The 14509-nt window shown below is 38.0% G+C and overlaps 1 protein-coding gene across 31 annotated transcripts in view; it reads left to right on the top strand.

Moving 5' to 3' along the window:
* The window catches only part of ESRRG (estrogen related receptor gamma), a 368929-nt gene extending 355793 nt beyond the window's left edge, over positions 1–13136 (top strand). For all 31 annotated transcript variants that reach the window (XM_079328601.1, XM_079328613.1, XM_079328597.1 and 28 more), the window contains one exon: positions 9401–13136. In XM_079328601.1, the coding sequence (XP_079184727.1) occupies positions 9401–9645 (245 nt within the window). In that variant the 3' untranslated portion in view covers positions 9646–13136. The remainder of the gene's footprint in view (positions 1–9400) is intronic.
* Positions 13137–14509: the final 1373 nt, after the last annotated feature.

Raw genomic sequence — 14509 nt, 5'->3', positions numbered from 1 at the left:
TGACCATTGTAAATAGACACTTGAGGATGTTTTGCAGCTCCAGGAAGGTTATTTCTCAAAATTGGTCATGCTTAATGATCAGAGCAAGAAAGTTATCTGCAATTAGGAGTCTAAATGGAGAAGGGCTTTTGTACTTATTTAAATTCTGTAATTCAAAGGCTGAATTAGAAATACTTCTGCAGTTTACTTGACAGAAAGGATGAGGGCTAGCATAGATGGGTATGATGTTAAATACCACTCCCACCTTCCCCTCACCCCACCCCCCAAAAAAATAAGATATGCAGTGTTTAAGTAATAATAAAAGATAACTGCTGCCAAAAAAAAAGTTTAGTCATACACTGTGCATAGAGTGTATCAAAATCATCTGTAGCTTCATTAACTTCGCTGGAAATTACAACCAGGATAATGTCAGAGATAAATACAGTTCAGCATACTAAAATTCAGGGCACATTGAAGTGAAAACATTTCCTTCCCTCATCTTAAAAGAAATAAAATTGCTGTCTTAAAAGGAAGCTGGTGCAAGGAGGAGTTAAAAAGTAGCCCAGCAATTCCTCTTCCCTCTCAACAGTGTTTCAGATACTGACATTCAGCATTTCAGCTTCAGGTTGTACATGCACAGATACCGAATTTCCACCAGCTGTAGCTACACTAACCTGTAGATGTAAAATAGCACCTGTGGAATTACAGCCCATCAGTGGACACCAGGCCCTTAGTGTTTCACTTTTCAAATGCTGCCAAAATTAAAACAAACTTTCAGTTGGATTAAATATTTTTTATCTTTTTTTAAATAGACAAAAGCAGAATAGCTTCTTTTCATGTAACTAGGAACTTGGTTAATGAAAATGTAGCTATATAAAAAAACCAAAATGCCATTAGAAAGTCAACCAGTAGCAATTCACATTTTAATATATTTTTATTGCTACTTCTGCTTTCTTCCACTGTTTATTTTTTCCAGTTTAAAATACATTATCCTTTTTATAGCTGTGGAGAGTATAAGAAGAAATCTTGGATGTTTCAGATATTTTTGCCATATCCACACAGTCTAGAAAGATTCCCAGGTCGACTCTACTGTAAACAGTAGACAAAGATGGTTTTATAGCTCTGTATCTGTGTTAGTGATTTATGATACAGTGTCATAGTACTTTCCCTGCTGGTGTTTGGAGGCAGGAAAAAGAAATTGTAGATTGTCTTCATATCGATTGTATTTTGTTTGAATAAATACCACAAGCTTTGTTTTGGCCAACAAATCTCAGTAGCATGAGCATTAAAACACACACTTTTCTTTGGGTCTACAGAGCCCATTTGTGCAGTGCTGGAACTGAGATAATCCTGCCATTTGGTCCCTAAAAGGTGGGGAGGAGTAGCAGTTTTTCAGGGAGATTCTCTGACAGCCACTATCAAATATTCCCCGTGCAGGGCTGGCTGTGCCACACCAACTTCCATAAATTTCCAGAAATGCAAGATGTGGCTACGTTGTAGATTGCCACTGATTTCAAAGTGAATGCATATAGATTCTGAGAAGTTTAAATAGGCATGTAAGAGCACAGCACTGGAATGTATAGATGTTTAAGTCGTGCGTACATTAAGTCTGTACAGGCATGATTTCAACAGTCACATTTAATATGCAAATATGGAATTTGTCAGGTTAGATTTAAGCATCTGCATTGATTTGATAGTAATTAACTCAGCCTTTATACTTCAGAGAAGTCACTCTTTCCTTGGCATTGTCCTTGTCCTGCTGGTGTCACGAGTTCTCCCTTCTTTCCCTGCCCTCTGTACACAAAATCCAGGAGGTACCTGGAAGCCGCGGGACGCGCCTGCCCCGCGTTCCGCCTCACACCGCCCAAACGAGGCGAGCTGGCACCAATCAGCACTTTGTTTACCCACGCAGAAAATCAGCTTTGAATGCTTTCCAAAACATGCATGTACCAATTACTTCCTCGTGTGTAAGGGAAGGTGAAATATTTGCAAAATATGCTTGAAGTGTACACGAGTGCAGGCACGCGCACGGGAATGCTCCGGCATGGAAAAGAGGGAGAGGTGAGCTGCTCATCTCTTCCGTGCTGGGACGTGTTCCTGTGTATTGATTAAGGCAAACTAAACAGGGGGTTGCAGGTGAGCAATTTTTTCAAATTGTCTCATCAGTAAGGACTAAATTGGACCTCCAGGCCAAATGTTGTAGACGAGCTTGGGAGTCACAACAGAGTTTTAAGAGAGGCTCAGTTCCCATCTAAGACCCAGCGTAAGGAGCTGGAGTGTTAAAATACATCAGCACATTTGAAAATCTGATCTCTGTGCATCTGCTTAGTAGCCTGCTGGCATCTTGAAAAATGTGGCCCAAATGTATATGCTAGGCACTTAAAAGTACTGTTGAAAATTTAACCTTAAATGCTAATATTGGCTGTGTAGCCTGTACCACAAAAAGGAGGAAAGAACTTCTGCTCACCCTCACATTTCTGGTCTTTGATATTAACTCTCTTAAAAAAAAATTTTTTAAAATAGCCCTTTCAGTACAGAAGGAGTGTGAATCAAAATGTACCTTGTGCATTTTAGCATCCTGAAGTGCAGATCAATATTGGTGCCAGTAAAGGTACACTATCATCTCATCCTCATAAAAAACTACTAAGCTCTTATAAGTTTTTTAGCTTTCCATACACAGTGTACTGAGAGCACTAGGCTATCACTATTATATGATATTATCATAATAGAAATTAATTGGTAGAGCCCAGTAAATCACTAACTCCACAGGATATCATCTTTATTCCCAGTGCATGTCACAACACACTGTATTTCATGTCTAATAATGTCCATTCTTTTCATTTTGTTTTATATGGTCATCTTGTTAGTATTTGAATTCATGATTAAGATACATCTTGGCTTGCCATATATATACACACACACAGCTGGGTGTGGAAGGTGTATTACCAGTCTTTATTTTGACAAATATAAATAGCAAGGTCTTAAGTCTTTGATGTAGTTTTGTACAAAGAATAGTACAGCATGGAAACAAATTTTTAGAAAAGTCAAAATTTTCATGTTGCTTGCAAACAGTTGATTTGTCATATTCCATTTTCATGTAGTCAAATAGATGACACCCACAATTCTTACAGAAAATAAATAACTGTTATCAGTTGCTTAATGCTGGCATTAGGAAATGGCAGCTGAGTTAATCAGTGGTTAATTAATAGTTAATCAGTTGTTAATAATAATTTTTTTCTTTTTTTCTGGAAGCTGCTCTAATAACTGAGTAACTTGAATTTCTCACTTAGGGAATAAGCAGATAGTATTTACATGTTAGTAGCATGAGAGTCACAAAGGGCAAGAAGTGAGGCCAAACTTAATTCCCCTCAGTGGTAATTGTGGTAATTTCTTACATCTTGAATAAAAAAGTACTCTGAAGTCTTCATTCAACATTTTCTTAAAGTTGGTGTCTCACCCCCCAGCTCAATCATTTGTGTTCCCTTTTTTCCAGGCTTTGATTATCCTTATGGTGTAGGGTCTTGAACCAGTTCATAGTGTTTGTTCTGCTTTGCAGGAAATATTCCTGCATTTATTGCCCTCACTACCTCTCCTAGTGGAAAGTAAGCCATTTCAGGAATAAAAAAGAAAATGTTGGTTTACTATGTTGTAACTTCCTTTTGCCAGTGGTTTTAGTTTATTACTAATCCAGTAGTCCCTGAAATAAGGTCCCCATTCTATGAAGTAATTTCTTTTCTTATATGCCTTCATTTCCCACTGTGTTTTAAAAACTATTTTGAGACTTTTTATCTCTTCTGGAAAGTAGGCCAAACCAGGGCAATCCAGACTAAGGCCTCATTCACAAAAATCAATCACACAAGCCTTTGTTTTAGTTTTTCACTGCCTATAATTCGTATGGACAAGGGATTCTTAATTTATTCCTCTCATTTTCAGAATCTATTCCAATTGATGTGCCTGTTTCCAATAGAATACTTCAGATGTTAGACCAATTTTTGCCATATTCTTTTGTAAGGGAAAATAGTCTGTTTGCCTCTGTGCTTGTCTCTTAACCTAACCATGCAGATCCCAGCAAACAGCTCTACTCAGGAAAAACAGGAGGTCAAAATGAAGTATATTTGTTTACCCAACACAGGGAAGGCCAAAGTAAGTGTCTGGGGTAATTCCAGCTCTGGATGGAAAAAGAACAGGGTTTCTTGCTGGATGAGGGAACCAAGAACCTGGTTTGATTTGTGATTGGCAATTTCCATGGGTTGCTTCTATCTTAAGCAGTATGCTTTTCAAAATGTCACTGTGTTGTGTTTCTCATAAAAATATACAGAAACACAATGTGGACAGGCACTTTGTGTCCTTGTGTAAATCTGTCACATGTTTCAGGGGAGAGGAAGGGGTTCTGTAGTTCTGAGAACAATTCACCCATTAATAAACACTGCAGTGGGTTTTGTGGTGTTTTTGGACTGGCAGTACAATCTAGATAAAAACCCTCATTTATTTGAGACATACCCAAATAAGGATTTTTTTCATCCTTACATAAAGCAAAAACCATTTTGCTTTTTGTTCTTAATCTTGATCCCATCCAGTTCTTCCAGCATCATACAGCTTTCTAAAGGGATTTCTCCAGATTGAGTTTGTGAACTGCTCAGCTGTATGGAATCAGAAACATCACAGCAGTTGCTGTATTTCAACTGCTTAGTGTTATCTACCTATCCAGTGTGGTTTACCAGCATTTTAAAGTGTGTATTCACTGCTGCATGCTCTCTGCTTGATTCACTGTCCTATTTTCTTTTTGCTGTCTGAATTTTCTGACATAAAGAAATACTTCACTTAAGACCTCTGGTTTTCTTCCACTTCTGAGTGATGTTATATACAAAACACATAGATACCAGCCTTTAACTTTCCTCAAAGTGAGGTTTTGAGAGGTTTCCTTGCCCTTAGTTCAGGTGCTGTCCAATTTTTAGCTAGTTGTTGCCCTTTGTGATGCATTCTAAATTATTCCTGGGTGGCTGGATGTTTGTTTGCTGCATTTGAGATGAAGCTTGAATTTTAAATGAGGTAGATTGTAATCTGAGTTTCTGTCTGGACCTTGCAGTGTTTTTCTTGAATGAGAACTCCAGTTTTCTCCTATTTCTGTGCAATGATCTGATCAATCAACTGATCAGAGGAGCTACAATTCTATTTTCCCATCCTGTGATGGGGAAAGAAAGCATTTGCAAGGATGGAATGAGATTCTCCAAGCAGAGCTCAATGATTCCATGTTCTCATATGTTGATCTTGCTCTCTCCCATGGGCAGCTTTGATCAGGAACAACTTCTTCCCTGCCAGGAAAAATCCCATGCTCTCAGCAGTTGTATCAACAAGTGTTGTGTTTGTCTGTCTTCAGTTTCACCAGCCTGGTATCATCAGTTTTTGGAAATTTACCATCAAATTCAGCTGGCTTTCAAATGACACTTTGAAATCACCTGTTTAATTTCATTATTTATATTGGTGCTGGTTTTTAAGTGTGTTACATCTGGCTGTAGGTTTCCTCTGGATATTACCTGTGTGGGATGTAATTGTAAATTATTCAGACTGCCTGCAAATCCCCTTATAAAAAACTCCAAACCAACCCATAAAGAAAAAGGTTTCATAGTGTAAGAAGAAAATCCAAACTCACTTACAATTCAATTTCATATTTTCTGTGAATTCTTTCTTTATTTATAGATTGTCACACAAATTGTCTGTGTTTCCTTATAGAGGTTCTTACTGAGGATTGGTTTCATCCCAATGCATGAGCAATATTTAGTAGTGAGCCAGCCTGTTCTGAATTCACTTCTACATCTGCCAGTCTGTAGTTACTGAAAAGATTTCTCTCTTCTATTTTTCCTCCTCTTTTCCCCTTGGCTAGTTCAGCATTTTCAACCATTTCCCTTATTTCAAAGGCTTACACCTGAGGGATTAAGATCTACATTTGTTTAATATCAGGAATAAAGTGGAAGTTCCAGACTACAAGGCTAAAACTTGAAGAAGGATTTTTGTAGAGATTAATATTTTCCTGAGCAATCTGCAAGCTGAATCATGGTCTAATTAAATAGCACAGATTTATTGAGTTTGCATTTAAACATTGGCAGACCCTAGAATGAATACAGCTGAAATGAGTTGGAATCTTCTCTGTAAGTGGGGAGTTAAATTATCATAGTAATTTGATTACATAATTTTTAAATCTTTCAAGATAAATCACCATTTTAAAAGAACAGTTTGAAGTCTTAATCACCACTGGAGGTGCCCCTCTCTCTGCTGTTTTTTCTTGCCCCATTCCTTGTGACCAAATCTGTTCCCAGGGCACAGCTTCCTGAGCTGCTCCATGAGCCACCATTTGGGGGTGGAGAGCTGGCTGGTCACATTCTTCCCAGCTACTAAATTAATTTCAAAGATAGCAACAAATCCATTAAATGCTTTAGTACTATTACTTCTCCCTGTAAATAATTGCCCTGTTTATCAGAGGGATGGTACACAATCACCCCTGCAAGGAGAGGGTAAAAGCCCTTGTGTTTGGATGTTTTTCACACAGTGGAAGAGTTTCAAAGCATGAAATGTAATAGCTGTGTCAGAGGGCAGGATTTGATTCCTTTCTGGGGGGTGTTCTTTTCCCTCCTCACTCACTTTCATTGTAAGTAGTATGGAGAGTGTAGATATTCCTAATGCTGCAGGCTGAATTGCTCTCCAAACTGCAAAGTTAAACATCTTAGGCAAGTTTCACCTCTGTGTGAAAAATATATTTAGTTTGGACTCCATCCATCTACTTGCAAACTTATGGTTACTGTTCCAAATACTGATTCTGGGATAAAACAGGCCAGTTTTGTAAAGGGTTAAAAACTAAACCTTTACAGTCACATTCTCCAGAAAGATCTGTCTCTTTATGCAGTATGGTATAAGGGGAAAAAAAACAAGTAATGAGAAAAGTCAGTCTTTGGCTCATCGAGGGTTTGTTGCAGATAAACTGCTCTTATTTGGTTCCCCAGCAGATCTGGCCTTGGCATTGTGGATCTGGGGAGAGGAGGAAAAGGTGTGTATTTTCTGCACAAACACCACATGGTTTATGCAGAAATTACTTGGAATAGCAGACTGTGTGTTCTGTAGCCCAGCACTGAATATCCAAGGATTTGGTAAAGAGTTAGGGAGCAAAGACAACAGTGTTTTTGGAGATTGCATTCCAAATTAAGCCTGGTGGCTGGACCCAGTGCTTAAGACATCAGTCACGTCTGTATGTGTGTGTTAGCATGTCTGTATCGATTACATCTGTTTGTAGGACACAGAATTCAGGGCTTTTCTCTTATTGACACAGAATTACTGAACAAAATTACCATATTAGAAAACTATCAAAAATGTATGGATTCGGGGAATGGTCTCACATTAATTAGAACTAAATTTTGCTAGGAGTAATATTTGCCTGTCATCTTTTTCAGAATGTTTTAGCCTCCTTTATCCCTAAGAGGGAGATTTCTGTGTCTGTGCTTTCAGCACAGTGTGCCTTGATGTGCAGCATCACATCCCAGCAGTGTGTGTCTTAGCTGCATGCTTCTTAGAGCATGTATTCACTAAGATTCAGAATTATTAAACATGTAAAATTCCCATAGGACTCCATTATGTGTAATTAACAGATAAACTGTCATCAGAATCAATAAAACGTGCTAAATGATCCAAACTTGTATATAATTAAGTGTCTGTTTTAGAGCAGGAGCTGTAACTTTTCTTTTTTTTTTTTCTTTTCTATTTGCACATTTGTTGTGACAATAAGAGCTGGAACACTTTTCGTTAACCTGTTACTTACTGGTTTGTGTTTCAGTTTACATGTTTGTATTTGAAAGGAGACAGGTATTTACTATCTGGCCTAATTATCTGAGGAAACAGTTCCATGTCAGCTTTCAGGAAATTAATGTTAGATGCATCTTAATTCTGTGAATGTAATTCAGATATTTGAAGCACGTGCAAAATTTGATGTTTAATCTTCAGCAGGGTAAAACATGAGGCCCTGTCAAATACTGATCCAGAGCATCAGACTGCTGGTTACAGGGCATGGAAACAATGATGGAAGTGGGTTCTTCACCATCCAGCTCCTTAGTTCTTATTCTTTCTGGGAACAGGAGTTTTGTTCCAAACACAAAAATTTGGATGCAAAAGCAGTGTTATATTGAGGTTTTGAAAGATAAACTTTAATTGTTCCATGTCCCAGTTTCATGCTGAGCAAACCTTGAACAGTGTGGCTTGTCCCTTGGGCTTGTACCCCCTTCCAGCAGTTGTGTTTTCATGTGGTGTTTTATTGGCTCTGAAAGTCTGTTGACCATCCCAATTTTGGTATCTGATAGGGGCTGTTTGGTGGCCTCTTTCACCTCCAGCTGTTTTTCTTTACTTGCATTCACCTCACTTTGGACCACATCAGGGTTTTTTTGGCATTTATGACTACATAAAAGTCAGAGAATTAGGGCTGTTCATCCAAAGTAATCTCAGCATGGTCCAGTAACTGCATGTTCTCAGGGACATCTTCACTTTCTGTATCTATCCAGTTGAGGGGTTTGCAGTTATTTCAGTTAGATATTTTCTCTTTATTTCACACTTCCATTGCTTTAATCTTTTCGGGTCATGCAGCACTTTAGTTCCTGGTGTGTGTTGCGTCTGGCCTGTCACTCAATACTTACAGCACCAAGGCATCTCACCTGCAAAGGTGCAGGGCAAGGTGTTTGCTTTGAGTCTTCTATAAAAAATGCAAAACCCCAACACTAACAAGATAAACCACTGTCTGTGGGGGTGGGAGAGAAGGATTACATCTTGTAGGAGATGTTAGCCTCACCGAACAAAAGCTGTTCAGGAACATGCTAAGTGTTGCCTGTCTGCCTGAATATGCCTGAGGGAGAGAAAATTTGCTAAACCTATCAGGAAATCCCTTCAAACCTGCATTTCCCTTGTGTTGCTGCAGTCCTAATCCCACAGTAAGTGTTTCTGAGTACTGGTGATGGCCATGGCTTCCAAGTGGGCAGCCTTGGAACCTGACACAGAATTTTTCTGAGCTTTTCCACTGTAGGGCATCCTTGCTTTATCCTTATTTCCCTGATGAAATGCAGCCCCCCATTCCTTCAGCCCCTTGGCACTGTCATTCCTTCAAAGCAGTAATCATACAGATGATTTGGGGAGCACCTAGGGTGACTATTCCACTTGTTTGAGGAGGATGAGGAGAAGAATTACTTACCCAAGAGTTAATTGTACATTTGTAATTCCTCAGCACTTCCATACACTTTCCTAAAGGTCAAAACAGAAATTAATGTGTAATTATCTTCCCTCTTTGTGAAAGAGGATGGGCAGAACCAGTGTAAGTGTTATCAAAAGCCGTAGTAGCGTTATCAAACTCCTGGCACACCAGACTGACACCTCCTGTTGCTCCTTTGTTTTGCAGACTCAATGCACATAGAGGATGTTGAGGCAGTGCAGAAACTTCAGGATGTCTTACATGAGGCTCTGCAGGATTATGAGGCCGGGCAGCACATGGAAGATCCACGCCGTGCAGGCAAGATGTTGATGACCCTCCCTCTTCTGAGGCAAACCTCCACCAAGGCTGTGCAGCATTTCTACAACATCAAACTGGAAGGCAAAGTCCCCATGCACAAACTTTTTTTGGAAATGCTGGAGGCCAAGGTCTGACTAAAGCATCATGGGCATCCCCATCATGCACGTTTTAAAAAAGAAAAAAAAAAAAGAAAAAAAAAGGGAAAATAAACAGGATAATAATGGCAAAGAAACTTAGTGTTTAATTAAGGAAAAAATGACTAAATGACTGCACTGATATTTAGCAGCAAGACTGTGAAGCAGCTTTCAACTTTTTCTTCTGTGTCTTTCTGATGCAGTTTTTTCTTTTCCTTTTCCTTTTCTCCCTTTTCCTTTCTGTTCTTTCCTTTCCTTTTTTCCTTTTTCTCTTTTATTTTTTTTTTTTTTTTCCTTTGCTGCTGAACTTTTTAAAAGAGGTCTCTAATTGAAGAGAGATGGAAGCCAGGCCTGCCAAAGGATGGAAATCCATAATATGGATGCCAGTGAACTTATTATGAACCATAATGTCCCCAATGACAAAGGAATCAAAGAGAGAAGCACCGTACCTAGCAGTACAGTACAACATGATGAACTGACTGAATGCAGTATTAGATTTCATAGGAGCAGTCTCTAATTAGACGACTAAAGCGACGATGCATCGGCTGCTTCTTATCATTGCATTTTCCATCTAGATCAGTTACAGCCATTTGATTCCTTAATTGTTTTTTCAAGTCTTCCAGATATTTCTTAGGTTAGCTACGATGTAACTTTTTCAGGGAATAGTTTAAGCTTTATTCATTCATGCAATACTAAAGAGAAAGAAATACTGCATTTTTGTGCTGGCTTGAACAATGATGAACAATAATGAAGGACAAATGAATCCTGAAGGAAGATTTTTTTAAATGTTTTGTTTCTTCTTACTAACGGAGATTTTTTTTGTACCAGCTTTACCAGTTTTCAGCCATTTATTAATGTGGGAATTTATCTTACTAAAGCAATAGTCGAAGGGAAGGTGCATATTATCACGGATGCAATTTATGTTGTGTGCCAGTCTGGTCCAAAACATCCAGTTTCTTAACATGAGCTCCAGTTTATAACTAAATGTTCACTGACTCAAAGGATTAGATTACACCTGCAGTATATCCGAGTAGTCTGCCATTCAAGTGCTCCATGTCAAATCCCAATCCGTAAGGGTGTCAGGAGACAGCGGCTGCGCGGGGGTGATTTCTAACTGCTTCAGTTGCAAAGGAACAGATCCGGCTGCCTGTCTGCAAAATTGTAACCTCACACGCAGAAAAACCCCATGAACCAATAGTAGCTTAGAGGCCATGAGGCAAATGCCGCCGTTTGCAAAATTAAGAAATCAGAGTAGTAGACTTCTGACCAAATTGAAGAATTGTAACACTTCTATACCTTATTTATTGATTTAGATTTTCCTTTGTAAATGGCGATCTTTAACAAGTAGCTAAACCAGTATATGTGCTTTTCAACCAGTATTGTCACAGCATGAAAGTCAGTCAGTTTCAAGACTGTTACGAGGTGTAATCTAATGTATAAACCGATTAGATGCCCCCAGAAAACTACAGTTGCTAAATAACCAATAAACAATAACCTCCATCAAATGCTATACCAATGTACCAGTGTTAGTAGCTGCTCCCTGTACTATGTGAACATCCTTATTCTATGTACACAGATGTAATTAAAATTGTAATCCTAACAAACAAAAGAAATGTAGTTCAGCTTTTCAATGTTTCATGTTTGCTGTGCTTTTCTGAATTTTTATGTTGCATTCAAAGACTGTTGTCTTGTTCTTCTTGTGGTGTTTGGATTCTTGTGGTGTGTGCTTATAGACACAGGGTAGAATTAGAGACAATATTGGATGTACAATTCCTCAGGAGATTACAGTAGTATATTCTATTCCTTACCGGTAATAAAGTTCTTCCTAGTAATAATTAAGAGATCGAAACTCCAAACAAATACTCGTTATGAACAGATACACACTGAAATCATAATATTTTCAAAACAAGGGATAATTTCTGTAACAGTTTATTATAGAATACCAATGTATAGCTTAGAAATAAAACTTTGAATATTTCAAGATTATAGATAAGTCTAATTTTTAAATGCTGTAAATATAGCTTTTATTCAATCATCTCTCAGATGTTGTTATTAACTCGCTCTGTGTTGTTGCAAAACTTTTTTGGTGCGGACAAGTTTCCAAAACTATTGCTACGTTGTGTGCTTTAAACAAAATAACAATGGGCCGAAGCTCTCTCGGCCTCATGCTAGGAAAAAAAAAAAAAAACTGTGTATCTATCATTAGCTATATGGGACTATATTGTAGATTGTGTTTTCTCAGTAGAGAAGTGACTGTAGTGTGATTCTAGGTAAATCATCATTAGCAATTCATTCAGATGGTCAATAACTTGAAATTTATAGCTGTGATAGGAGTTCAGAAATTGGCACATCCCTTTTGAAAAATGTCAAAAGAAAATACAACTCCTGGGAAAAAGGTGCTGATTCTATAAGATTATTTATATATGTAAGAGTGCAAAAAAAAAAAAAAGTTTATTTTCCAGAAAGTTTGTGCAGGGTTTAAGTTGCTACTGTTCAAGTACACTATATATATATAAATATATAATATAAATATTGTTTTTGCTGTATCACATTAAAGAACTTGGGCTTCAGGGTCAAAAGCCAATCAACTAGAAGTATACAAAAAACACACAAAAAAATGGAGATGTGTTAAAGGCACACGGTGCAAACTTTAGTTTTCATTTTCTGTAATTTTTTGGAGCTGCAAAAGAACAAGTATCTCAAGACTGTAAAACCATTACCTGAAACTTAGCTAAAAAAAAACAAAACTGCACGGGCTTTATAATGTTGTTCATCTTAAACCTTGCTGGAGAAGAGTTCTTTCAAGACCACTTACTTAATGTGAAGTGTTGGGAAAATTTCAAAGGGTGTATGTTTTAGCCATAACAATTTAATTTCTATTTTTGCTTCATTTTTTAATTTTTTCTTATTTAAAGCAATATGATTGTGTAACTCCCAGAAGTTACACATTTGTTTCAATCAGATCAGATTGTTGTATTTATTCCACTATTTTGCATTTAAATGATAACATAAAAAGATATAAAAAATTAAAACTGCTATTTTTCTTATAGAAGAGAAAATGGGTGTTGGTGATTGTATTTTAATTATTTAAGCGTCTCTGTTTACCTGCCTAGGAAAACATTTTACGGCAGTCTTATCGTGCAAAGATCGCAAAAGGACAAAAAAATTAAACTGCTTATAATAATCCAGGAGTTGCATAATAGCCAGTAGTTAAAAACTGAAACGAAACAACAAATGAAAACAAACATGTCTATAGCTGTAGATGGGCTTCACATCTGTATAGCAATCAACTGTATATTTTTGTGATGTGTATCATACCGTGTGCTCCAACCAATGTCCATTTGTGTAAATGTATTTATTTTATATTGTATATATTGTTAAATGCAAAAAGGAGATATGATTCTGTAACTCCAATCAGTTCAGATGTGTAACTCAAATTATTATGCCTTTCAGGATGATGGTAGAGCAATATTAAACAAGCTTCCACTTTTGATTGCTTTTATTTTATTTTTTGTGTTGTGGGGTTTTTTTGGTTTTGTTTTCTTTTTTGGAGGAGGAAACAGAGCAATTAGCGTTGCCTTTTGTTACTTCCATTCAAAACGGAGCCAGCGTTTGCACTTCTCCCTTAAAGTACAATATGAGTGTAAATAAATGCTATATAAAGCCTTGTCAGAATGAATTCCAGTGTGGTACAAGACATTTTGCATACTCTTAAATATGCAAAATGTCTCATAGCACATTAGAATTCAGGCTGGCAGGCCTTTATATAGCACTTATTTAATCTTAAAGCATCTACACATCAACCTGCATTACTCAAAATCATTGCCTCTCTGTCAATGTCATAAAAGAAAACTTTCCCACTATTTTAAGATCACATTAATATCATATGCAGGTAGTTTTTTGCTTTCTCCATCAACAACCGAGTCTATCATTCATTTCCTACTGCAGGAGACTCCTTTAATGTGTTCTGAGTAAAAATAAAAAATAAATTAATAAAAAACCAGCTGTATTATTTGATCCAGTGTTGCTGAATGGAAGTGAGGAGTCCCCAGAGCAGTGATTCAGACTGGTGTGAACAAAGATCCCCGAAAGCTGTCGGGATCCAGGTGGGTTGAGCACAGGGGCCATAAATGGGGCCTCGGAGGGGCTGCAGCCCCTCTGTCCTGTGGACCCTCTGGAGCCATCACAGAAGTGCTAATGTGTGCTTTTCTTGCTTTTTAGCCTATCTTGATGGTGTTTTGTGTGGTGTTCACCAGTGTGTTTCTCACCTTGGCTCCTGGCCGTCCTCAGGAGGCTCTGGCTGATGGCACAGGGGCTGCTCGGGGACAGGAGCAGTGTCAGCCACAGCACCGGGGCAGCTCCAAGGGCTCCTTGGCTTCACAGCCTCCAAGTGCCAGCACAGCCCTGCTGCCAGTGCTGTCTGTGTTACAGCTGTCTTGGGAAACAGGGGCACTTCCCTGAGTAAAAGCAGCAGCAGGGCAATGGGAAGATGAATCCTGTGTGGACTCTGCAGAATTGTGTCTTAGCGTTGACACTGCTGTGTACACAGGCACCTGTGCATCCATGCACAAGCTTTCCCCATCTTTTAATATTTTCCCCCCTTTTTATTAGTTTCCTGATTTTTAATTATTGCAAAGTACCTCTTCAAAAGAAAACTCAATACTGCACCTTCGAAGTGAAAAAGGCAGTGTTAGGAATTTTCACATACAAAAGGAAAATAATCTGTAAAAAGTGGCACTCCTAGATTTTTTCAACGTGTGTTTGACCCCAATCATTGACTAAAGTTTTCACATGCAGTTAAAAAATCATGCTTTCTGTACCATTTTTCATGAGGGGATCATGAAGCACCATACAACAAAAATCA

The sequence above is a fragment of the Erithacus rubecula genome (genome assembly GCF_903797595.1).
Source record: "Erithacus rubecula genome assembly, chromosome: 2".
NCBI classification, from domain to species: domain Eukaryota; kingdom Metazoa; phylum Chordata; class Aves; order Passeriformes; family Muscicapidae; genus Erithacus; species Erithacus rubecula.
The sequence above is the reverse complement of the archived record's forward strand: the minus strand, read 5'-3'. Positions and strand labels throughout refer to the sequence as shown.